The following is a 23,300-nucleotide window of genomic DNA, read 5'->3' on the forward strand; positions in this document are numbered from 1 at the left end:
TGCAAGCTCGCAAGCTTTCTCTCTCTCTCTCTCTCTTCGGCTTCGCCTTCTCTCTGCCAACGCGCGGGGTATAGAGAGAAAGCTCTTAGCAGCTCTCCTGGCACAGCAGCAGCAGCAGAAGCAATAGTCTATACACGATCGCTCCTATTACAGCTGCACATGTTATAGCAGCAGCAGCAGCAACCCGAAGAGCTTTCATTTAAACTTTAGCCCTAAAGTAGTTTGGCCGCGCTCTTGAGAGAACCCCTTCCTGCCCCCCCTCACAACCTTATGCTATAGTCCCCTGCACACGTCGAATAGGTAGCTGCTGCTGCTTGGCTTGGCTTGGCCGGGATAAACCCCGCAAAAGCGTGGAGCTGGGTGCTGGGCGCGGAAGGAAGGCCTTTGATTCCGAAGACTCTCTCTCTCTCTCTCTAGTTGCTTAGAAGCGTCATGTGTATAGGAGTAGAGCAGACTGTGCTGCGGACTTCCTTCAATCTCAAGTTTTGACCACTGCTGCCGCTTGTGTGCAGCTGGGCTGTGCCGTGTGTGTTATGGGGCTTGCCAACGTCGCCAACGAGAGTAGCCTTTACTATGCGCAGCAGCGCGGCAGGGGCTATTGTGTCTTTGTTATATTGATTTGTCTCGCGGGGGTTACCACAATATACAGAGAGGGTTGTATACACACGGACACATACACACACACACACGGACGTATAACGTGGAGCTAACGTCACTTCGCTCGCGAGTATTTATTAGATCAAGTTGTAGCTAGCTACTACTACTACTACTCGAGAGAGAGAGAGAGAGAGAGAGAGAACTCCGTCGAGGTATAGCAGCAGCTAACGCAACGGCAATTAAACAACTTTAACACATATGAACGTTTTCAATTAAGCAAACTTGCAGCGCTCCTTACTTATATGTCTGGAAGTCGTCGTCCCGTGCTGTGCTGCACGTGTGTATATATGACACGCACGCGAAGGTATAATATAAGGTTTACAAGGGCACATAACGAGACCGACGTCGCCGGAGGGTGTAAGGCGAGAGGCGGGGGGGACAAAGCGCAATCCGTTAGACTGACGGATGAGCTTTTGCCGAAGTATTTAGCGCGACGACGACGACGACGGCAGCGGCAGCGACGTCTTCTTGCCTATACAGCGATCGCACGCATGAATAAACTTAGCCCGCCGCGTCGCGTGCGTGGCGCGGCGATGTTGAAAATTTCCGCTAGTTACGAGTACAAACTTATAACGGTAACGTGCCCGTAACGAGCTTGAAATTAATCGCGAGTTACCCGCGCGCTGATCGAGGAGCGCGCGCTCGATCGCGCTCCGTCTGCGGCAAGTATATATATAGGTATGGCTTTTTTGAATTCGATAACGGATATCTTAATCCTGAAGAGTGTTATGGATTTTTGAATCAAAGTGCAATCGAATAGAGTATAATAACGTCTCCGAAAAAGTTTATAACTCCGGAGTATGAGCGGTTGCCGAAAAATCTTGATTTTTCTATGGATACGAAGCGGGGGACTCTAAAAGTTTTAGAATCAAGTCTAAATATCAATAATGCAAATGAAAATTATACTTTAGAATGACACGTCAAAAATTTACGTTCTTTTGATCTCAATTTCGACCAGTAGGTGTAAAACGATTTACTCAAGTACATGTTTAATTTCCAACTGCTAGTTTTAAAATTAATGAAATAAACTTTGAAAATCAAAAATGCAATTATAGAGTTACTCGATGACGAAGAAATTTTTACTTTTGCTCGACACATGAAAAGTTTTTATGCTAAAGATCAGAAATTTTTCTATAGAGTTTGTTAAACAAATATAAGTCATGGCTTTGAATGCATTGAAAATTTTTATTGATTGCACGACGAGTGACATTATCAAATAAAATTATTACTTCACTTTTCACAATATGTACTTGAACAATACTTACCATAAATGTTAACAATCATATACTGAATTATTAAATTATTCTACTTCAGACTTTTTAGTCTTGTTATAGCTTGAAAAGGGAAAATTTCAGTTTGCCCGAATACTGTATGCATATTCTATATGTACAGATACAACATCGTGGCGACGACGGGCCGCGTCACGGGCGCCGTCATCTTCATCTGGATCCTCGCCACGGTCTCGGTCGGGCTCCAGTCCTACTTCGACCTGGGGCCGAATCTCTGCAACATCGACTGGCGCAAGCCCTACACCCAGACGACCAACACGACGGGCATCGTGAGCGCCACGGCCATCGTCGCCGCCCCCATGCTCTTCACCGTCTGCATCTATCTGCGACTGCTGGTGGGCGTGCGGGGCGCCCAGCGCGGCTCCTACAAGCCGCCCGTCGCCTTCAACTGGGACTACGAGCTGACCAAGGCCAACTTGTGGAGCTTCTTCTTCTTCGGCGTGTTCTGGCTGCCGTTCGCCGTCACCTTTTGCATCAGCGTCGTGAGTATAGTACCGCGTTGCGAAAGAAAAAATAATGATGGCCCTGTAATGACTGAAAAATGATGGTTAAAGAGGTTTTAAAATATATTAAAGTTAATTGGCTTGTTTTTGGCAAGTTTCCTGATATAATTGTTTCAAAGACCGACAATACTAATTTAAGAATCGACCAATAGATGGCGAGTACCTGAATATCTGTAAATCTGCTAGTGATGAAGTCAAAATATTTGTATAATTCAAGTCACGGGTTTAAAAGCATGTTCAAGTTTCGGTTTTAAATTCGGATGAAAATAATGGGAACCACATCGTTTATTATTTTGATTTCAACTTGAATAGTTTTTCATCACAAATGATAACGTTGATCGTAAATTGAAAGGTATTAATACAAAAAAAAAAATTTTTTTTCAATAAACTTCATGGAAAAATTAATGTGAAATTCATGTATATTACCTACATTTTTACTAAACTTTATTTTCAATGTCACTCATGTGGATTCGCTGAAACTTCGTGTTTTTCATTCATTTTCATCATACTAAATTTTCATAAAAATTATCCCTAAATTTAGAATAATGGGTCATATTGTAAATAATATTGATCAACCTTCATTAAAAATACATTCGATTTCAAGCAATTTTCAACAGATATTGAGTCATATTCAAAGTACTGATACATGAAGTCTTCGTTGAAAAATTAATGCATCGATATTAAATTATTTTTCATCATGAACATTATTTTTAATGTAAAAATGAACAAAAAGAACTTAATTCTATTCTAAAATTTTAACATTTTGTTTGAAAATTAAATTTTAATGCAGATTATTTTGTTGAATTACTTGCTCAAAAATATTTATGAAAATTCAATTATCATTAATACAAACTTCCACCGCCAGATGGCGACTTACCTATATCTGTAAATCTGCAAGTGGTAAAGCAAAATGAATTAAGCATTAGGTTTTTGAAAATGTCAGTCCACAAAATGAAATGTATCCATTCGAAGGAAAGACACCTTTTCTAATTACCCTTCCTCCATTGCACGAGTAAACAGGTACGACCGGTGAGCCCCCGTCTCGTCATCTACCTCGCCTGGTTCGCCCTGTCCAAGTCCTGCTTCAACAATCTGCTCTACTGCATCGCCGACCGTCACTTTCGCAGCGCCTACGTCAAGCTCTTCCACTACTGCTGCTGCAAGACGACCGTGAGCTTCTCGCGGCGTCAACGGGGCGGCGGGGGCGGCGGAGGCGACGGTTCGGGACCCGGGGGTCGTGGCTCGGGCGACGTCCGACTGCGCGTGCACATCATACACTCGTACACGAGCGGCGCGGCCTGTCGCATGCCGGCCCAGACCACCGGCCGGTCCAACGGAGGCCGCGACGTCTACGAGTTGTAGGATTACGGACAGTACGCCAATCGAGGCTTTCAGATGGGTGGATACGATATGCTCTAAGTAAAAAGTAAGGAGGGAAATTGTACGAGGCCTCGAGGCGGCGTTGTTTTCTTCGGAATGCAGCGAGATGCGTGGAGACGTATAACGATCTTTGTAAATATAATACTCGACTCAGCTTCCCCCTGATCACACACACACACACACTTATACAGTCACACACAGCAAAAAATGAACGAAAAAAATCAAAAGGTATTTATAATACTCGAACGCCTTAAATGAGATTCGAATTGACACTCAAGGGCGCGATAAATACACGAACACGCAAAACTTTCAACAAAAACAAAAAAATTCAAAGACTTTAAATATGATACAAATGAATGTGCGGAATTCTAGATATCTGCATGATTCAAAGTCCAACTGTTTTAGCTAAAAAAAAAATACTGAACAAAAGAGAAAAAAAATCAAACGAAAAAAAAAACAAACTACGAGAGTGAAAACTCGCGACTTATACCGTTAACTATATAAAACAAAAAAAAATTATATATATCATATTATATGTATAAAAGGTGCTTGTACTCATAATTTTACAATTCCACATTTTTACGATGTCTATTATATGATATAATGCGGTACGACCCTTGCCGTACTACTCAAGCTAATGCGATATTTTTTATTCCAACGAAAGATGAATATTTTTTAAATAGAAAAAAAAGGATGCAGTAAAGAGAGAAAGGCACATAATGCTCAAATACACGCGGGTCACGCGGATGTTACAAAATATATTTTGGATGTTACAGTATATTTATTCGGAAAATTTACAAGACTTTTGTAAAGCGCGTCTGTACATTTACAATTTTATTAATTAGTTACCTCGAGACACGCGTTTGAAGGTTTGAAAAGGAGGTTGGCTTCATTCCCATATTACATACCCTTTAAGATCGTTTACTTAAATACAGATATAGATATATAATATATAATATATATTTTTAGCCTTCGTGCACCCGAATGCGGGCTGTCTCTCTCATCTCGTTTTCTTCCCAAAGATGTCTTTTTAATGTACTAACTATTTTCCGCGCGACACACGAGTCAGAGTGAGAGAGAAAAGCACAGCTCAAAGAGAGTTAACTTCATAAAAGTAGATCATTCTTCATGCCTGTCTATATAACAAAAGACTCATAAATTCTGCGCGCGCGTCGTGTAACAAACTTCGGGGCTCTGTGTATAGCTCAAACTTTATCACTTAGAGAAAAATTACTAAAGAAAAGTAAGCCACCTTTCGGGGTGCAGGCGGCCCGGCGAAGTTCGTGAATCTGCAGCTTTTAATTCATGACTTTTGCCCCTTTTCTCCCTTTTACGAGGCGTGCCCCGTTAGGTAGAGAAAAAAAATTAAGGGCAAAACAATCTAGGCGACTATTTGTTTCAGAATAACAAATGGAAATGAGTTAATTGGGAAATCAATTTTTTTTCTCTTTTTTTTTTTTTTTGCTTCAACTTCGGGAACTCGAGCAATGAATGACGAGACCCGTTAAAACTAGCTGCCCAGCCGCGTCGTTAATCAATTCGTGCTCGCGCATTATATCGATCGCTCCTATGTAAGGTCGAGTTGAATGGAGAAATCCCTTCGTGTTACCGGATGAATTTTCCGTCTGCTGCGCGCGTATATAAATCGAGGGTGTAGTTGAAAAAAAAAAAAAAATTTTATACTGTGCAAGGTAAACTTTTTTCGTACAAGAGAGAGACTCTTTTGCTGAGAAGCGAGCAGCAATGCTCAATGCGGTGGGTCGTGAGAAGAAGAAAACGAACGACGACTACGATGCGTGTACACTTCGCGTTTATATATTATATAAATGCATTGGGTAAACGACTAGGTACTACCACTACTGTATTTTTTTTACTTTTTTTTTTGCCTCGGTTCATCTTTACACCGAAGCTTGTGCTTGCTGCAATGTGATTGAGCTGTAATTACTTGACCAGAGAACCCAATTGCTAAACGAACTTTTCAGATTGAAAAACTGATTGGTTTTTCCTTTTTCAATGCCGCCCGGGTAAACTTCTCGAGTTTTGAGCGCGATTACTGCCGCCCGCGTTTTTCCCATCAGCATTTTATCTGTATATACTGTACGTTCCACAGATAGAAAGAACGTGTCGCTGGGGTGGGGCGAAAGTCAAACGAAAGCGAAACAAAAGGATATCGAGTAAAAAATAGAATTAATTAAAAAAGATAATGTCATTCCTTGCGCGAGAGCGAGGCGAGGGTTTATTAAAGTTCGAGATGAATGCACGGAAATTCCATAGATGAGCTGCATTATATTCAGTGCGCAAACGTTTTAATTTTTCATTCGAATTAAAACTGATGGATATTGCGCGTGCCTCGCAGCTCGGATATGTCAAAAGTCGCTTACAAAATAATGAGTTTCGTATCACTGGGCGCCGCCGCCGCTGCAGCAGGTGCTGCACTTCCTCCTTTTTTTTTATTTTCGCATATTACTTCGTCTGCATTTTTTAGCTCTCTCGTATCCTCTCTCATTTTTGGGCAACTTGCCAAATTGCAATTAATGTACCCTTTGCTTTTGGGGAGGAAGGATTATCTCTTGCTTTCGTTAGCATTATAGGGCGGCGAGAGTAAAGTGACATTAATGAAAGCGAGTGTATGTATACGGAAAATCGGATTTACATTCTTTTTCTTTCATACTCGCGTATATAATTGAAAAATCATCATTTTTGACCGACGAGCTAGCCAGAGCTACGCGGATTCGAATGAAATTCTTCTCGAGCTCCGATAACGACGGCTTAATTTACTCGTAATATAACATTCGTTTATTTTAAATCTCGCAGGCCGTTTTACTCGTCGCGTTATAGAGAAAAAGCAAATTAAAATTGAATGTAAAGCCTTTACCTCCTTTTTTGCAAAAATAATTATTTTACATGATGAAAGTTTCCAAATAAATGTTGAGGTCACCCATGCTAGTGGCCTCGGAGAAATACGCAGAGGAAAGAGAGGTTGTCATTGAAATATTAATCAATTTAATGTATTTTTTAATATTTCGACAGTAAAAAATTCTTTTTGCGTGGATTATTTTTACATTAATAATATTACTTTAGTGCATTATATTTCGTAATTAAAATTCATGAAAAAATATTCATAATTTAAAAATATCTTGATTTCTGACAGAGTCGAAACCTCAAAAGTGACGTGCATATTTATCATACTAATGCACAAAGCTTGGTCCTAAGAAAGTGGATATTCGTATTGATTGCATGGCTTATCTATTCATGTACTCTTTTGTCTCGTGTACAGTTTCTTTCCGAATATTTTCTCTAATATAATAAAAGTTCGTAAAGTAAAAGATGAGGAAAAGTTATATTCATCTTTCAGTGGGCTATTGTTGTCCTGAATAAACGTGTTTACAGTGTTGCATGCAACAAGTATGTACGAAAGTAAAATTCGATATTTATTTTTAATTTACACATCATTGATTAAAAACATGTTGACGATCTATTTATGATCTAAATGAATTTTATAACTTACATCTTATGTACAATTTTTTCTGAACGAAGACTACAATGAGAAAGTAATCTTTTTCTGAAAAAATAATAGTTGGAAGAAAATATTTCTTATATTGAACTTTTTAAAAATTATTATTGACGTTGAATGTTAAAATAATTTATAAAATTTAGGTATACTTTATCTTTGATATATAATATATTCGTGTTGCTTACTTCTTGAGGAACCGATGAAAAATCAAAATGTGAATACTGCGTTTCGTTGTCACGAAACTGAATCTAACCGTCTAAAAATGCATAGAGAAGAATGAAAAAAATTAATGGCATTGTCATTATTAATATGTTACTCATTACTTATCGCACAATATCGGGATATTGTACGTAGAGATCTTCAAAGAAAAAAAATATTCATATAATGAAATTATGTTATGACGGAATTATTCGAGTACACTCTAATTGACGTGTACACTCTAAATATAACGTTACGCTAGAATAGCAATAACGTTATGTCTACTGTAATATATAAATAACAAAACTAAACTAAGCATGTAATGTTAAAGAAAGAGAAAATACAAGAAAATATGATGAACAAATATTTTACTCAGAACGCCTTCTGTCAAACTGTGATTATAGACTCCGAGAATTATTAAAAAAAAAAAAAAAAAACTACTTGTCATCTGGGACGTCATCCAAATTACATTGAAATAATAAAAGCTCATCGGATATTATACCAATACTTTGCATTCGGCAAATCTTTTTTCAATTTTTCAATGAATAAAATTGCAAAAAAATAAGAAATGATTGATTGGCAAAAATCATTATCGAACCAGAACTGAAAACTGAAAGTTTCATTAAATATTATTACTTTGTACTATCTCTTTTGACGAGAAAAATTACGATAATGTTGTGTGCACTTTACTTCGCCAAATGTATGTTATTATGAATAAGGATCTAGCCTACATGTATAAGCACAAATATGTACTACGTATTACTAAAATGATGGTTATTATGCATTATGTTAATTGAAAACTACATAATCAGTGTAACGCGCATATATGATGAGTCATATCCAGCTCCCTCGACAATATCGCTAAAAATTATTTTCCAATGAATTTATCAAAATTGTTAATCAGATCCCATCCAAACAGATATTGTATTTAATTACAGAGATTTAATTACAAATTATCTGGCCCGAAAATTGAAAAAAAATTTTTCACTTTAATTATTCAAAATTGTCTTCTGGTGCAAGATCAAAAAAATTGATTATTGTTGTGTACGTTAATGAGTCAGAGGCTGATTTATAATCATATACAACGCGAAGTATTTTATGTAAACACTTACATCGATGGGACCACTAAGCTAAAACTGTCAAAAACTGCATAGTTGACTTATACTCCTTGAATTCCGGTACAAAATCATTCCAATGTGTGTAAATATATACTCTTGAGAGTCCAGAAATTTCGATGCATCGTTATAAAAATAATTTGATCAGAGATATTTGATTATGTTCAACGACAGTGTTTTGTAAACTCATATGTAAAAATGAACGAGATTGTTTTAGAATTTAATTGTGATAACTCAACTATGAATACAAATGAGAGATTCTATTTGTAATTGAGGACAGTTACAAAAGTAAAAATCATTTACAAAATATTTGTACAAAAATAATGGAATTAATATACTTTTTAATATTTACAAAATGTTTTATCGAATTGTTAGTTTTAATTTTTACAACAAACGATTGAAAAAGATAGCTTCATAACTTAATTTAAAAAATGAATGTTACGATTATTTATTACACTCGATATTTGTAAGAAATAAAAATATTTTTTACTTGTATTATTTAGTAAAGTACTGTCCTCTCTTCGAAATAATTTGAGAATTTGTTAATTTTTATTTTAGATAGTTGAATTTTGATTGTCGAATGATTAGCGTAGTTGTAGAACATAAACACCTATAAGTAGTTATAGTACGTAGAGTAGAAAATTAAATGATACGCTAATGTATGAACTTGTAAATAATTATGATACTTGACTCTGTAGCTTATCAGTAACTATACTATATATTAAGAAAATTTATGTAATAAGTTGGTAGTATGTTACTATGTCCGTGTAGGAATTAATGTATAGATAAAAAAATGATGAAAAAACTATAATAGCTTTTGAAAATCTGTGTGCTCTGCTATTACAAGCATAGCGAATATCAAATAAAACCGGCATTTAACTTTTCTTTTAAACTTTGATGAAAATTTATGCTGAATCCATTAACGATCAGTTCGAAAACATCATAAAACTTCGAGGACCATAAATTACAATAAAATATGGTTGATCCGCGCCGTTAAAAAGAATATAAAAATGTTTAAAATTTCAAAGAAAATCTCACACTTATCTTTCGATGTGCATTGAAATGTTTTGAATTTATAACTCGTAAATGATGTTTAAAAATAAAATAATTTTTGAAAAGTGGAAATAAAAAAAAAAGAAGAGAAAAAAAATGCATATGTTATTGTATTCGATTGCATTCAATACAATTTTTTTATAATATTAAAAGAAAACGTTGCGTACAAAAAAATAAACTTGAAACAACATTTTTTTGAGACTGATGTTAAATAAAATGTTAACTATGTGTGTATCCTCTAAAGAACCGACCTCTTCATCAAAACCCTTCACTATTTATACATGGAAAATATTAATGAAAATTATATCGATTCTACCATATTAAATGTGTGCAAGCATACAAAAAACATATTTAAAAGTATAAAATATATATTGCTAAATGATATACCCGTAATATGGAATTCAATGGATGTCATTTATTTTGAATTAAATGTATACACACTTTCCACCAGTCGCAATTTTCAAGCGAAACAAAAATTGATAAAATTATAACCAAACATTAAAATGTAATAAATCATATATCTATATCAATATCGCATAAAATCAAATTAAATAAAAAATAAAAAAATAATGAAACTATTCAAAGAAAAAAATTATAAATATAATATAAGAATTGACGGATTTAAAAAAGTTTGTTAAATGTTTTTGGTTTTCGTGGCCAACTATTTTCCCATTAAATAAAATCGATATTCATGAAGCTTCGGTGTTGATGAATTTATGCTTTATTCGCCAGAATGCGCAATGAAATAGGATTTCTTTTACAAAGTAGCTAGAAGATTATGTCGAGAAAATTCTTGAAGTAAGATGAAAAGTTAAAACCAGCTGAAAATTAAAAATCCACCGATCCGTCTGGCTGTAGAAAATTTGAATCAAAACTAAACTTAAGTAATAGATGTTTGATAAACTTATCGGAATTTTAAAGTTAAAACTAAAGTCAGAGTCCTAAGCCGGTGAGAATTATATAACTATGTATATCGAAATACTGGAATTATGCAATTGAAGTGAGAAACAAAAATTGAAAAAAACGAAGTAAAAGTTAGAAAACCGCGATCTTTAATAAATGTATAACTTTATAAATGTAAAAGTACGATTTGTATCGCTTTGCGAGCTCACGATAAACATATACTATATATTTTAATTGTGAATCGAGGCGTATCAACAATGGATTTTATATAATGTTGTAATAAAAATATTTCTCTTTGTATTCGTTTTTGGGTAGTTTTTTTTTTGATTTATCAAAGTAAATTAGGATAGATTAGTAAATTAGTGCTAAATTTTTTTCTTTAATCACCTTATTTTTAAATATGTATTCCTTTGTTTTATTTCATTTCATTTTTATATTAATATTTGGTAACTAATACCATTATATCATTTCTATCTTTATGCATGAATACTCGGACGACTATCATACAATAGATATAATAATTTCGCCTCATAATTCATTTTATAATTTCTTTGGTATAATTTGAAATTTTAAGAAGAAAAATTTTTCCTTAATATATCGTTATTAACACTATCATTTTTAAAAATTGATATATTTAAATTTGGCGGTCGCGCTCAAGTTGCCGGCGACCAACGCTTCAAGCCGCAGCAGTAGTCAAAAACATAGCCATGATGATCTGATTATTAGCGTCTAGCGACCACCACCGGAAAAAGTAGAAAGAGAAGTGGAAGACCATGTGCTCGGCCCTTTTTTGTTGATTATATCGCTAAAAAATTAGTCTCACGTTTTACCTGTTGTGACAGTGCATTAAAATTGTTTACCGAAGGCAACATCTAAAGTAGAAGCAGTTGTTTTTTATTACTACCTGTCGTACTCAAACAACGTACGAAACATGGGCTATAAAAGTAAGGTTAAGAAGGCAAGAATTGTCGTCAGAAATTTGCCTTTCAGTGTCACCGATGAGCAAATAAAAGAAAGATTTAGTCAATATGGTGGAAGAATTTATGAGCTCAATCGTTTATCCAAAAATGGCAAACCCACCGGCTGCTGTTTTATTCAGTTCGACGCTGTAAATGTGGCTGCAAAAGCCATACGCCATGAAAACGATTCGTTATTTGTAAACAGAAAAATTATTGTGGATTGGGCAGTACCCAAAAATAAATTCCAGCAGCCAGAAGTAAAAAAAGAGGATGAGACAAACGAAGATTGTAAACCAGATATTAGTATTATTGATGTTGAGTCCCAGGAACAAAAAGATGATGACAGTGTAACTGATGTAAAAGTGAATGATTTTAAATCTCATAAACAAGACAATGAAGACAGTGACGAAGACAGTGATGAAGATGTAAAACCAAATGACATTAAATCTGAAGATTCTGATGACGATGATGATAATGAAGAAGAAGACAGTGAAACAGACGTTAAAGTTAAAGATGAAGAACCTCAACAACCACGACAACTGTCAAATGATGTAAATGAAGGTAGAACAGTTTTCTTAAGAAATGTTCCTTTCCAAGCAACAAATGAAGATCTTAAAAATTGTATGAGTCAATTTGGACCTGTTGTGTATGCTGTAAGGTGCATCGATGAGTTAACTGAACATCCTAAAGGAACAGCATTTGTTAAGTTTGTGGTATGTATTTGAAGTCAATAGATTACTTTATACGATAAATATAATACTATTTACTATAAATGACATTATTCTTAGAATCCTGAGGATGCTGAAAAATGTTTATCCGCTGGTACTGAGTTGACTCTCAGGGGACAAATCCTTGATCCTCATAAAGCACTGAGTAAAGAGGAAGTGAAAGAAAAAAGTCAGGAAAAGAAACAAAAAAAGACAAAAGATTCAAGAAATCTCTACTTGGTCAAAGAAGGAGGTACATAAGAAATCTTTTTTGAAGTTTCTTATAATTCATGAATTTGAAAATATTTATTTATCTTACATTACTTTTTTGCAGTTATTCTTGCCTCATTACCTGCTGCAAAAGAAGTTTCAGCACAAGACATGGAAAAACGATTAGCACTGGAAAAATGGAAGTCTCAAATGCTTCGTAACCTTGCAATGTTTGTTTCACGAAATCGTCTTGTTTGTCATAATTTACCTCCATCATGTGATGATAAAGCTTTGCGACAGATATTTCTTAAATATGGTGGTCCACAAGCTTGTATTACGGAGGCTAAAGTAATGAGAGACCTGAGAAATCTTGATGATAAGGGTAATGCTAAATCGAAAGAGCATGGATTCATCACATTCACACGCCATGAAGATGCTCTCAGAGCGCTGAGAGCCATTAACAATAATCCCAGTATTTTTACACGTCAAAGGGTTAGTATTACAGAATTAAAAATCTTTAATGATAAAAGCCTTATATGTAATATGACTTATCATTAATTAATGCTTATTTTTACGAAAAAATAATCCTTTATCAATGTGTAATTTTCAGCGACCAATTGTATCTTTTTCAATCGAAAATCGTGCAATGATTAATGCCAGAGCCAATCGATTGGAAAAAAGTAAATTGAATAACCCAAATGCGAATAAAAGAGCAAATAGCGACAAAACTTCAGATGCTGAACCAGACAAAAAAAGACAGAGGTTTGATAAAAAATCAAAAATGAATCATGATGGAACCATGTCAAAACAGTTTGCTGGTACTGAAAGCAAACCTGGGTCAAAAGCACATATGGGCAAATTTTTCTTACGAAAACAAGCAAAGATACATAACGAAAACATAAAAGAAAAGAAAAAGCAAATAAAATCAAAAAAGCAATTAACTGAAAAGATACGCGATCAAGCTGCAAAAAGACGAGATCCAAAGGTATTTATTTCAAACATACTTTTTGTTAAACATAATATAATTGCATCATTTTAATGTTGATATTTTTTGTGTTTCAGCCAAAGCAGGGTGCCAAAAAGGACAAAGACGAGATGAACTTTAATAAAATAGTAAACAAATATAAAAATCAATTAGCAACAGCACAGTCGCAGGAGAAACGCTCAAAATGGTACGAGTCAAAGTGATTTTGACTAGTTTCATGTTGTTCAGTTTTACTTTTGTAAATACTGTACATATTATTTGTTTGTATTAACTTTCTAAGCAATTTCCTGAAGGATAGTTTTTAATAAAAGTTTGTTACAATAAAAATTTTGTGTATTAAGACTTACACCTAATTCACTCTGTCCTCACAATAAATTATGTTGTATCTTTCTTATTTTATGTTACATCAATCAAAAAAATACATTGGCCAAGTTTCTAAAAAGTCTATCATTTATCAAAAAAATTCAGTTGGATTAAACATCAATTTTTTTTATGTTAAAAGCTATAAAAAATAAATAAAATTAGCCTGAGTATTTTTCATTTGTTCGATTTGAAAATATTATTAAAAGGTATCTACAAAGGGGCTTTTAATACGGGGTGGTACATTATCACTCATTCCGAAGCTTAATAAATACGTTATTATGCCGGCAGTCTACTCCATGCTGCTGCATAGTGTTTACAATTGTAGAACCGCTCATTAAAGGGCCGAGACGATTACATGCTACATTCTAACCGAAAAATTGTTTACATTCATTTGACACTCGTCAAATTTTAATTTTCACCGATAATATTGAATTAAAGGTAAGAAAATACGTTATAACCTGAATATCTTATTAACGATTATGATATAACTTTTCAAAATAAAATTTGTTTATGAAAAAATCATTAATCAAACATTTTTATTATGTAAATCTGAATTATATCACTTGAAAATTTAATTTTTACAGGACAAAATGGACAATTTTCCAAGACTGCATCCAGTAAATAAAGATGCTCGTCCAGCTTGTAAAAAATGTGGATATCCTGGACACCTTACTTTTCAGTGTAGGAACTTCGTCAAAGTCGACCCAAACAAGGATGTTGTTTTAGATGTAAGCAGTACCAGTTCAGAGAGTGACGATGATTATATCACTCCCCTCATTGAGTTGAGAGAGCAGGAATTAAAAGAGAGCTTGGAAAAATCCAAAGAAAAAGAAAAGAGTAAAAAGGATAAGAAGAAAAAGAAAAGAAAGAAGCATAAAAAAAGTGAACGGCGCAATGATTCAGACACAGATAGTTCATCTGATTCCGAATCAGATTCAGATTCAAGTTCAGATTCTGACCACAAAAAGAAACACAAAAAGAAAAGCAAAAAATCAATAAAGAAGAAAAGGAAACATCATAAAAAACATCACAGTAGTGATAGTGAAAGTGACTCTGATAGTGATCATCACAAAAGACGTCATCATAAGAAAAGAAAACATTAATTTGCGCCGCTTCATCATTAAGTAAATATTGAGAAAAAGTTCTGATTAATTTGACACAAATGGACATGAAGAGATAACTCATTTGGACCAATTAATTTTTTAAAAGATAATCAATTTATACATTTAGCTCTAATAAATCTACTATTTTATCTCATATATTTTTTACTGATTATTTTATTGTAATTTTAAATGTTTAACAAATATGTAACAAATATTTTCTTGTAAAATAACTTAAAAAATATAAATCTTGAAATTTACATTGATATAAAATGCAAATAATATTTCTTAAGAATTTCTTTTTGACATTTCAAGACATGTTCTCTCTAGACATGTTAGTGCAGCACGATGTAATACAGGTTCAAGCTTGTAAATTTTGTGTTGTCCCTGTAATGGATATTTTACAGGCAGTTCAAAAAAGTTATCACAAATGAATATGTAAGGACTATCAAGTTTATCATCTGGATGAAGTTTGTTGTACTCTTCTTGTGACAAAACATCAGTTACAGTAACGCAACCAAGAAGACAACCAGTTGGATATGATTTAGGAAAATACATTTCATTTTCACCCTTGAGTTTATACATTCCTTCTACATTTGCAATTTCTTGTTCATTTGGATTTTTTGAAGCAGAAGCTATCCATAGTCTACCTCTATGAGCAGTATACCATGTTCGACCTTCAGTTTTTTTTATTCCCCTAACAAGTAAAGATGCATATGGTTGATGCATGCTGAGACATACACCTTGGTCAGATATTTCTAACAAACCTTTGTCTTGGACACGGTTATTAATAAAATGATCATCTACAGCTTTTGGAACTATACCTGATTTTTGAATATGATTTACGTATATTGGACCTTCAAATTTTTTGGCATTAGAATTAGATTCAGCAAGTGTTTTGCTAATACTACTATCATTTTTATCTTGATTTCTAGTATCCCTAATTGAATTCATTTTATTGTAAAGCTCCATTGGGTCTTGTCTTTCTTCTATAACTCGACCCATCATATCAACAGATAATTTTTGATGCAGTCGTGACAGGTGCTTCATTTCCTGCATATTAGATTCCATTTTCTTCCATTTTTCACGCTCCTCTTTGGTCATCCACGTATTGGTGGATTGAAACCAATCGCTTTCATCGTCTATAACACTGGTGCGACTAGCACAATTTTGATCGAACTCCAATAATCTGTCTCTCAGCTCCAATGACTTTTGAGTCTGTTTCGCATCCTTGGGAACTTTGTACTTTTCATCGAGATAGTCAAATTCTTTAGATACACCAGGTGGTAAAGAATAGTCACTGTAAGTGACCACTTCTCCACAGAAGAAACATTCTCCTGGGCCTTCGCTGCTGCAAACAATTCGACCACAATTGATGCAATTGTTGACCAGAGGATGCTCGGTTGCCTCACAATCGCACAATTTGCGAATTATCTCGTCGGATTTGTTGCTTTGTTTCTTTCCTTGATTTTTGTTTCGCTTTCCTTTGGGAGGCATTTTTAGACTACGATGAATTCAATTTCGATAACAATCACAGATTTCGCAGTGTTGCAAAAGAAACTTTTAACACAACCAGAGTATGCAATATAAATAGCGGACACAATGTAATGAATCGAATTTTATCGACGAGCTAGACGGAGGTGTGTTGATCAACATTCACCACTGTGTAAGGTTATACAATTGAACGATAAATAAACCGATCTTGTCTGCTATCTCATTCATTGTAATAATTATTTAACAATTTCATTAAAAAAATTATAGCAAAAATAATTTCAACGATATTTTAACATTAAAAAGATTGTAAAAAAAACACCCTTAATTAATTTATTACTTAACTAGAAAGCAAAAGATAAAAAAAATCAATTTAAAATTACCCCTCGACATGTCGCTTATCGATTTTGCCGCTGAGCCAACTTCGTGCGCTGCAAAACGCGTCATCTGCTCTTCGGTGTGCGCGAGCAACGTCAGTTTAAACTAACCTAAAATAAGTGGCTTTGCAAAAGTTTTTGCTCCTAAATTTATCCAAAAATCAATCTGCAAAATGTCTGCGTGGAGAGCTGCCGGTTTGAAGTGAGTTTATTATGAACATTTATTTCATTATTAAGCTTCATCCAAATGAATTTTATTCAGAAATCTCTTCATTTCGATAAAAACGCATGCAATAATAAACTACTGCTCCACAGTTATGTAACTGTGGAATCAATCATTTTCAGCAAATATGCTTGATTATCATCCATTTAGAGATTTCCACTAATTTCGATCCATTTTTCACGTTTTGTTTAGCTACATCAATTACTCCCAAATTGCTGCCAGGCTTGTCAGGCAGGCTCTGAAAGCCGACCTCAGGGTCGAAGCTACCAAGCGCGATGAAGCCAACGTGAGATTCACACAGTGGAAGGATGGCAAACCAGCGAGTATGTATTATTCACTTTATTCAACAACAATAGTCAGACCTTTGACTAGATCGCTTACTTCGAGCATAGCTCCAGATTCTAACCAATGAGATTATTGTGAAAAATCTTGTCATTGTCACTATTTTGAAAGTTATTTTCTATTACAGGTGAAAAGTCGTAATTTACTTGGTAATGGGTTTTAGTAAGTGACGCCACAACTTTATGTTGTGGATATTGATTACTTGAGTGTTACCCATTGCGCTTATAGTTTTTTTTACTTATGCATGATTCAATGTTTTCCTTATTACAGTGTTTATTAATACGATCCGATTGAATCTATCAATAACTCAATTATTTTGCCCTGAGTTTAGAGATATTTAGTGCATGGTTATTTTGATGGTTTAGACCATCAATTTTTGCAAAATATAATCAAAAATTGATATTTTTGACAATGCTAATGACTATTTTATGATATTTTCTAAAATGTTTGTTGCATAAGCCTCAAGTGTACACAACACATTATTGTCAGTAAAAAATTTTTTATTAATATATGATTTATAAATGAATGTTGTAATCATTGATTTGTTTAAAAAAGGAATGATGTCAAGTCAGTTCTTACTTGTCTTATGATAAAAATACCTATTTTTATTTCATTTTGTACAACTTTTTTACTAATATATTTTTTCAGTCTTCCATACATGCACAATTAATAATGATTTATTTTTTTTACTGTTACAGAAAAAGACACTGTAGCCTAAATGGATCAATTCTCAACTAAATAGTGCAGAAAATATTTCAAATGTACCAAATAATTGATGTTATGATTCCATGTTACTTTATTATTTACAATAAATAAGAATTTATTCAAACTATATGTTTTTTTTTGATGAAATAAAACTATTGATCTTTGTTTCATATTATCTGCCAATCTGCCCTGAACAATGTACTGAAAAAAATTGATAATGTTGAGTAAATTGGTGAAAAATGGTCGCTTGTTATTTACTAATTTAAATACTAATAACATACCAACAAATTCTGAAACCAAGTCATTGTTACCCTCGCCTTTCATTGATCCAGTTATATCATCATTTTCTACCATTGGTAAGAACAACTTTATAAATTCTGATGAGTATGGAGGTGATATTGAATCTAATACCTATTTAATTGGTAGTGAATTAATCAATATTATTTGAATATAATGAAATAATCAACAATTACAACTAAAATATGAACACATTGAAAAAATTTTGAATATTTACCTCCTTGACAAAATATCTGATAAGTGACATATCAGTGTCATCTTTTTTCCAGCATTGTGTCATGTATGAAACAACAGGTACTGCACATCCTTCACACAGTAGATTAACCATTCTATCGATCAACATCTTCTTCAGTTCTAATTGCACTAATATTTCCAACTCATCTTGTTTACTTTCAAATAGTTTTGTAAAAATTCCAAGTACTTGAGGGTGCAACAAATGATGGCATTTAGCTACTTCATCTAACAAAGCTAAATGAATGGGACAGTGTTCAGTACATAGTTTGAAGTACGACTTTTCCATCACAACGTTTTCAACCCATTTGATAACTCCCAAACTTACTACTGGAAATCTGTTGAAAAAATAAAAAAAATTTATTTTCATGAAAGTTCAACATCTCAGGATTTGAATGTTGAATATTTACCTGATGCAATCATACAATGTATTCACTTCTGCAATAAGCTCCATAGATCCTTTAATTGTATTACATATATTATGTACCTTTTCTATTGCCTGAGATGTGGCTTTGAGGTCATCTTTATTAATTTTCTTAGGTGCATTCTTCTTGCCAGATATTTCATAAACACTAGCTGCATAAGCCAATAAATGTATGTATTTAGGTTTGTAATCAGGGTTAATTTTAACTCCTGGTTTGAATAATGCATCAATTAAAAGCTCCAAAAGCTGAGGGTTTCTGATAAGTTCTACTGGTGGTGGTTTATCTTCATTGTATTTTTTAAATAAAATAGTTATGTCAGCTGGATTAAGTGAATTTTTAGATAACATTGATGATAGAGCTTGACAAGCAGCAGGACTACTTGCAGCTCCATTTAATGCCATAGTAATTGGTGTAACATCATGATGACTACAATATTACATAAATATACTATATTATATTATCTTAAATATAAAATATTAAAAAATCAATAAATAATATTATCAAATACTCACGCTTTTTGGGCACACTTTGTAATTTCTTGAGATAATCTCTTCATAATATAACCATTTTTTGACTCCTGAGCCAGGATGTGTAATAATACTTGACTGTAGACATATGTGTGTTGACCATGACACACCATTTTCTAAAATTGAAAAAGAATTAAATATTTTCATTATTCAATTCAAGCGAACATTTCAGTTTTTAAATCGTTTATACTTACAGCGCACTCTTGAGAACTGCGTTGCCAATTTGCAGTATCTTTGAGAAATCCAGCAATAGCAGTTTTTAATACTCTTGAAAACACCTCAATCTGTTGGGCTGCTGTAGATATACTGGTAATTTCTCCTTGATAACCAGCATCAGAAATAAGCTTAATTGTAAAATTTAACATCAAGCAATCTGGATATTCTTCAGCCAGTTTATAGATAAGCGATCGCCAGGTAGGATGTACAATCATTTCAGTCAACCAATCAGGGGTCTAGAGAAATAAGCAAAAGTAAGATTAATTGACACCCTTAGAGAATTAGACATGCATCAATTTATTCAAACATACCTCTCCCTCCTCTGTGAAAATTGTGTCAGCTTTTTTTGGTTCAAAAGTTTTGATAATCATGTCTCTCAAATTATTCTCCACCATAGCTTGTACTTCACCCACTTCAACTCCAACGTCAATCAGCCATTCGGCTAAGAGATTTGTCATCTGAGCGCATGCTGTATAATTGAGAGATAGCAGCTCTATCACAGTTTCTGGATTTCCTCCAGTAGTAAAATATCTTGAATAAAAAATTCACCAAACGAATGAATCATAATCAATAAACATAAATGTGGGAAGGAAAAGAAAAAATAGTAATTACCTCTTAAGTTGTGTGAAAATACCAGGTTCCATGATATAATCAGGCGTCTTGAATCGTTCTAGACACTCGTCCAAAACTGCTTGCGGATTTTCAGTCGCTTCATCGTCGACAATGTCGTCTTTCATATCGTCCCAATGGGAATGTTCCTCGGGAAAATTCTGCTCCATGTTTTCAACCGTAAAAAACCGTAAAAAAAATAAAAACGCCAAGTCTGCACTAACACAAGATTAATTGGATTAATTCACTTTTAAAATTGTTTCAATTGTTCAATAAAATAAACGTGTTAGTGGCGACGCAGTCACTGTAAGTCTCGATAACGAGTTTTCAACAATTAAATTGCGAAAAACTGCAATGTAAACAAAATCAACAATAGCAGCACGATGATCACCGAACGCGCGGCACAACAAGTAGAAAAATATATATAAAAAAGAGAGGTTACCCCGCCACCGCACTCGGACGGCAACTGAAACAGTAAATATTGTGGAGTACGTGCTCTGGTCTGCTATCGGTTCGTTCTCAGAGCTGCGATGGCGTGGGTCGGCACAAATGTGGTATATGACAAGTCTTTGCGACTCAAAATTTTCATTTTAAATGAGTTATTTTGTTTAAATCGATCGAAACTTTTCGCGTTACAAAAATAAAGAAGTTTCACATCGATCACCTTTGTTTCTCAAGAAAAATAAAAGCTTGAATTGTTACTCATAGCTGTAATTTTGATTAATCGCGTCAAAATGTAATGCGCGATATTTTGGCCATGAATTGCGTAGATGGCGCACAAGTTCAAATTTGAGAATTTGTCACACACATCTGCCAGAACTTCGCAGCATTCGGTGAAAGTTACACGTATCGAGAACTGTTTTTTCGTTCGGCTGACACGGAGCTCTGCTCAACGTCGCAGCTAATCTCATCGTATCCACGAATTTTGTTGCATCAGATCATCACTGCATCTCGTCTCCGAAGAAATTCAAACTTTCCGCGCTCCCCCAAAGTGTGCAGTAGTGGCCAGACTGCAGTCGGTAAACTGCACAGGTGTCAGTCACATATAAGTGCATGTGTTTGTGTGTGTATATGTGTGCAGTGTAGTGAACCTCCATCATAAGAAGTCGCGCGCGGCGGCAGTATTCAAAAGGATACGAGATAACAACAACAACGACGAGTAAATCCGCAAGATGCGCCTCGACCCGGCAATTCAGCGCGAGGAGGAGTTGGCGGCTCAGCACCCCGAGCTATACCAACAGCAGCTGCAGCAGCGCATGGTGCGCCTGCGACCCGAGCGATTCATGCAGGAGGACCACCTGACCCATGCGGAGCGCGAGTGGCTGGACGTCCACTTCGGCGGCGCCGACGTAGCCCGCGACAAGCACAGCATCATCGAGACGCCGCTGCGGCTGGTCGGCACCGTCGACATGGAGGACGACGTGACGCAGTACGAATGCGTCGAGCTGCTGCGCGATCTCGCAGCCAGGAAGCACAATACGTTCGACATGAGGTACGTGTACGAGAGACATTAAACAAAACAACGATCGAAGTTTTGTCATTGATTTTGTTTCTCGTTTGTGTTTTGTCCGCAGCACCAGGAGTATCTTGCTGCAGTTCGCCGCCTTCCAGCCGAAGATCTTTCGAGCCGTTCGACCCGAGAACTCGCCGGCCAACTCGAGCCTGGGCCTGTCGATGGACTGCTGGGTCAAGTACTACGCCTTCAAGCCGGATCGTGATATGGAATATGAAGGTAATTCGTCAGTTTGTTCGTGTATGTGTGGGTAATTGTGTCGTAACGTTTTTCTTAAGCCCGAATACGGCCACGTGTGTGCCTTTCAAAACAAATATATTTATGACGCAGGGGGGGTTTAATTATAATTATAGAACTTGGTCTACGACGAAGCCTCATAAGCTTTTGGCATACGTCGAAAAAAAGAAACTTTTTTCTTATCTCGCTCGCAATTTTTTTTTTCGCATACCACACGATAAATCGATCATATTTTAGAATCATAAATTAGAGATAAAAAAATATATCGCATCGCTATTATCAATCTCGCAATTACTGACGCTTTTTTTTTACAGGTGTCGTCAAGAATGTGTCTCCCACCTCGATCGGCCTCAAGATGAGAAATGTCACCGGCCTCTACGTGAACATCGAGAGAGACTGCAATAAGCATCAGGACGAGAGTCCCAAAAAAAAGTGCTGCACAGTGACCAAAGACGAGATCGTTAAGTTCAAGTTCGTGAAGTTCGGCGTGCATCCGCACAGTGTCTTCATTTACGGTAGCATGGTATGATCGGGAAAATCGCGTGCAAAGACCGTCCCGACGTTGATCGTTCGATGGTACGAAAATTGCACGAAACTTAGCGAATTTAACAGTATTTTCAGATATAGATAACGTTAGTGTTTTCGTATGCGAGCGTGTGTGTTGCTCGATCAAAACAAATGATCTATTATTGTCGAGTCGAAAGGTGAATTGCACTCGGAATTGAACGTATACAATCAGTTTAGTGATGCCTAAGTAGTAAATTGATTAGATATCAATTCCAAAATAAAATGATGTACAGAAAGATATAAACTTCCAAAAGTTCACAAAGTGCATTTTTTGCTATAAAAATAAAAAGAATATTAGAATTTAGAAAGAGAGCATATTAATTAGATTAATTGTAAGTTTTAGAGTCTATTTATTATGTAGCATAAGTTGAAAAAAACTGAGATGATTCTATTTTGTTATAAATGTAACGAGCGATATTTGATTTTCAATGATTAGTCCGTTCTGTGTTCATTATTGAAATGTTTACCGTTATTGAGATAAGTTGGAATAAATGTTGTAAATGTTATAAATAATCATAACGTCGTTATAATTCTTTATATTTATAACAATGTTGTCACGATTATCGTACCTGCTGTTATTAAATATTTTATAGCTACAATTATT

General features: G+C 34.8%; 7 protein-coding genes across 8 annotated transcripts in view; 5 read left to right on the forward strand and 2 right to left on the reverse strand.

Annotated features, from left to right (window-relative positions):
* Nucleotides 1-6,856, forward strand: part of LOC106656866 (histamine H2 receptor-like) — a 40,538-nt gene extending 33,682 nt beyond the window's left edge. The window contains exons 3-4 of the mRNA XM_014378021.2: nucleotides 2,050-2,428; nucleotides 3,470-6,856. Of these exons, the coding sequence (XP_014233507.1) occupies nucleotides 2,050-2,428; nucleotides 3,470-3,811 (721 nt within the window). The 3' untranslated portion in view covers nucleotides 3,812-6,856. The remainder of the gene's footprint in view (nucleotides 1-2,049; nucleotides 2,429-3,469) is intronic.
* Nucleotides 6,857-11,334: 4,478 nt separating this feature from the next.
* On the forward strand, nucleotides 11,335-13,800 carry LOC106657145 (RNA-binding protein 28). The gene is made up of 5 exons (XM_014378496.2): nucleotides 11,335-12,284; nucleotides 12,360-12,531; nucleotides 12,613-12,980; nucleotides 13,099-13,473; nucleotides 13,551-13,800. Exons 1-5 carry the CDS (start codon nucleotides 11,544-11,546, stop codon nucleotides 13,674-13,676), a joined length of 1,782 nt encoding a protein of 593 aa, XP_014233982.1. The 5' UTR covers nucleotides 11,335-11,543; the 3' UTR covers nucleotides 13,677-13,800.
* Nucleotides 13,801-14,104: 304 nt separating this feature from the next.
* LOC106657146 (protein SREK1IP1-like) lies at nucleotides 14,105-15,093 on the forward strand. Its single transcript, XM_014378497.2, has 2 exons — nucleotides 14,105-14,274; nucleotides 14,421-15,093. The coding sequence occupies exon 2, from the start codon at nucleotides 14,427-14,429 to the stop codon at nucleotides 14,937-14,939; it is 513 nt and encodes a 170-aa protein (XP_014233983.1). The 5' UTR covers nucleotides 14,105-14,274; nucleotides 14,421-14,426; the 3' UTR covers nucleotides 14,940-15,093.
* Nucleotides 15,094-15,187: 94 nt separating this feature from the next.
* On the reverse strand, nucleotides 15,188-16,636 carry LOC106656867 (activating signal cointegrator 1). Its single transcript, XM_014378022.2, has one exon. It carries the CDS (start codon nucleotides 16,431-16,433, stop codon nucleotides 15,225-15,227), a length of 1,209 nt encoding a protein of 402 aa, XP_014233508.1. The 5' UTR covers nucleotides 16,434-16,636; the 3' UTR covers nucleotides 15,188-15,224.
* Nucleotides 16,637-16,881: 245 nt separating this feature from the next.
* LOC106656939 (protein stunted-like) lies at nucleotides 16,882-18,199 on the forward strand. Of its 2 annotated transcripts, none has more exons than XM_014378141.2 (3): nucleotides 16,882-17,006; nucleotides 17,220-17,350; nucleotides 18,068-18,199. In XM_014378141.2, the coding sequence occupies exons 1-3, from the start codon at nucleotides 16,978-16,980 to the stop codon at nucleotides 18,085-18,087; spliced, it is 180 nt and encodes a 59-aa protein (XP_014233627.1). In that variant the 5' UTR covers nucleotides 16,882-16,977; the 3' UTR covers nucleotides 18,088-18,199. The 2 variants fall into 2 exon arrangements, with proteins under 2 accessions (XP_014233627.1, XP_023315253.1); XM_023459485.1 differs by lacking the exon at nucleotides 18,068-18,199 and adding an exon at nucleotides 17,497-17,531.
* Nucleotides 18,183-21,074, reverse strand: LOC106656938 (negative elongation factor D). Its single transcript, XM_014378140.2, has 8 exons — nucleotides 20,383-21,074; nucleotides 20,082-20,301; nucleotides 19,749-20,006; nucleotides 19,540-19,670; nucleotides 19,013-19,453; nucleotides 18,589-18,940; nucleotides 18,356-18,485; nucleotides 18,183-18,275 (listed from the first exon to the last, which is right to left on the reverse strand). Exons 1-8 carry the CDS (start codon nucleotides 20,547-20,549, stop codon nucleotides 18,247-18,249), a joined length of 1,728 nt encoding a protein of 575 aa, XP_014233626.1. The 5' UTR covers nucleotides 20,550-21,074; the 3' UTR covers nucleotides 18,183-18,246.
* Nucleotides 21,075-21,196: 122 nt separating this feature from the next.
* LOC106657167 lies at nucleotides 21,197-23,298 on the forward strand. The gene is made up of 3 exons (XM_014378529.2): nucleotides 21,197-21,871; nucleotides 21,954-22,111; nucleotides 22,444-23,298. The coding sequence occupies exons 1-3, from the start codon at nucleotides 21,552-21,554 to the stop codon at nucleotides 22,656-22,658; spliced, it is 693 nt and encodes a 230-aa protein (XP_014234015.1). The 5' UTR covers nucleotides 21,197-21,551; the 3' UTR covers nucleotides 22,659-23,298.
* The last annotated feature ends 2 nt before the right edge of the window (nucleotides 23,299-23,300 follow it).

The sequence above is a fragment of the Trichogramma pretiosum genome, unplaced genomic scaffold (assembly GCF_000599845.2).
Source record: "Trichogramma pretiosum strain Unisexual culture from Peru unplaced genomic scaffold, Tpre_2.0 scaffold7, whole genome shotgun sequence".
In the NCBI taxonomy this organism is placed as follows: domain Eukaryota; kingdom Metazoa; phylum Arthropoda; class Insecta; order Hymenoptera; family Trichogrammatidae; genus Trichogramma; species Trichogramma pretiosum.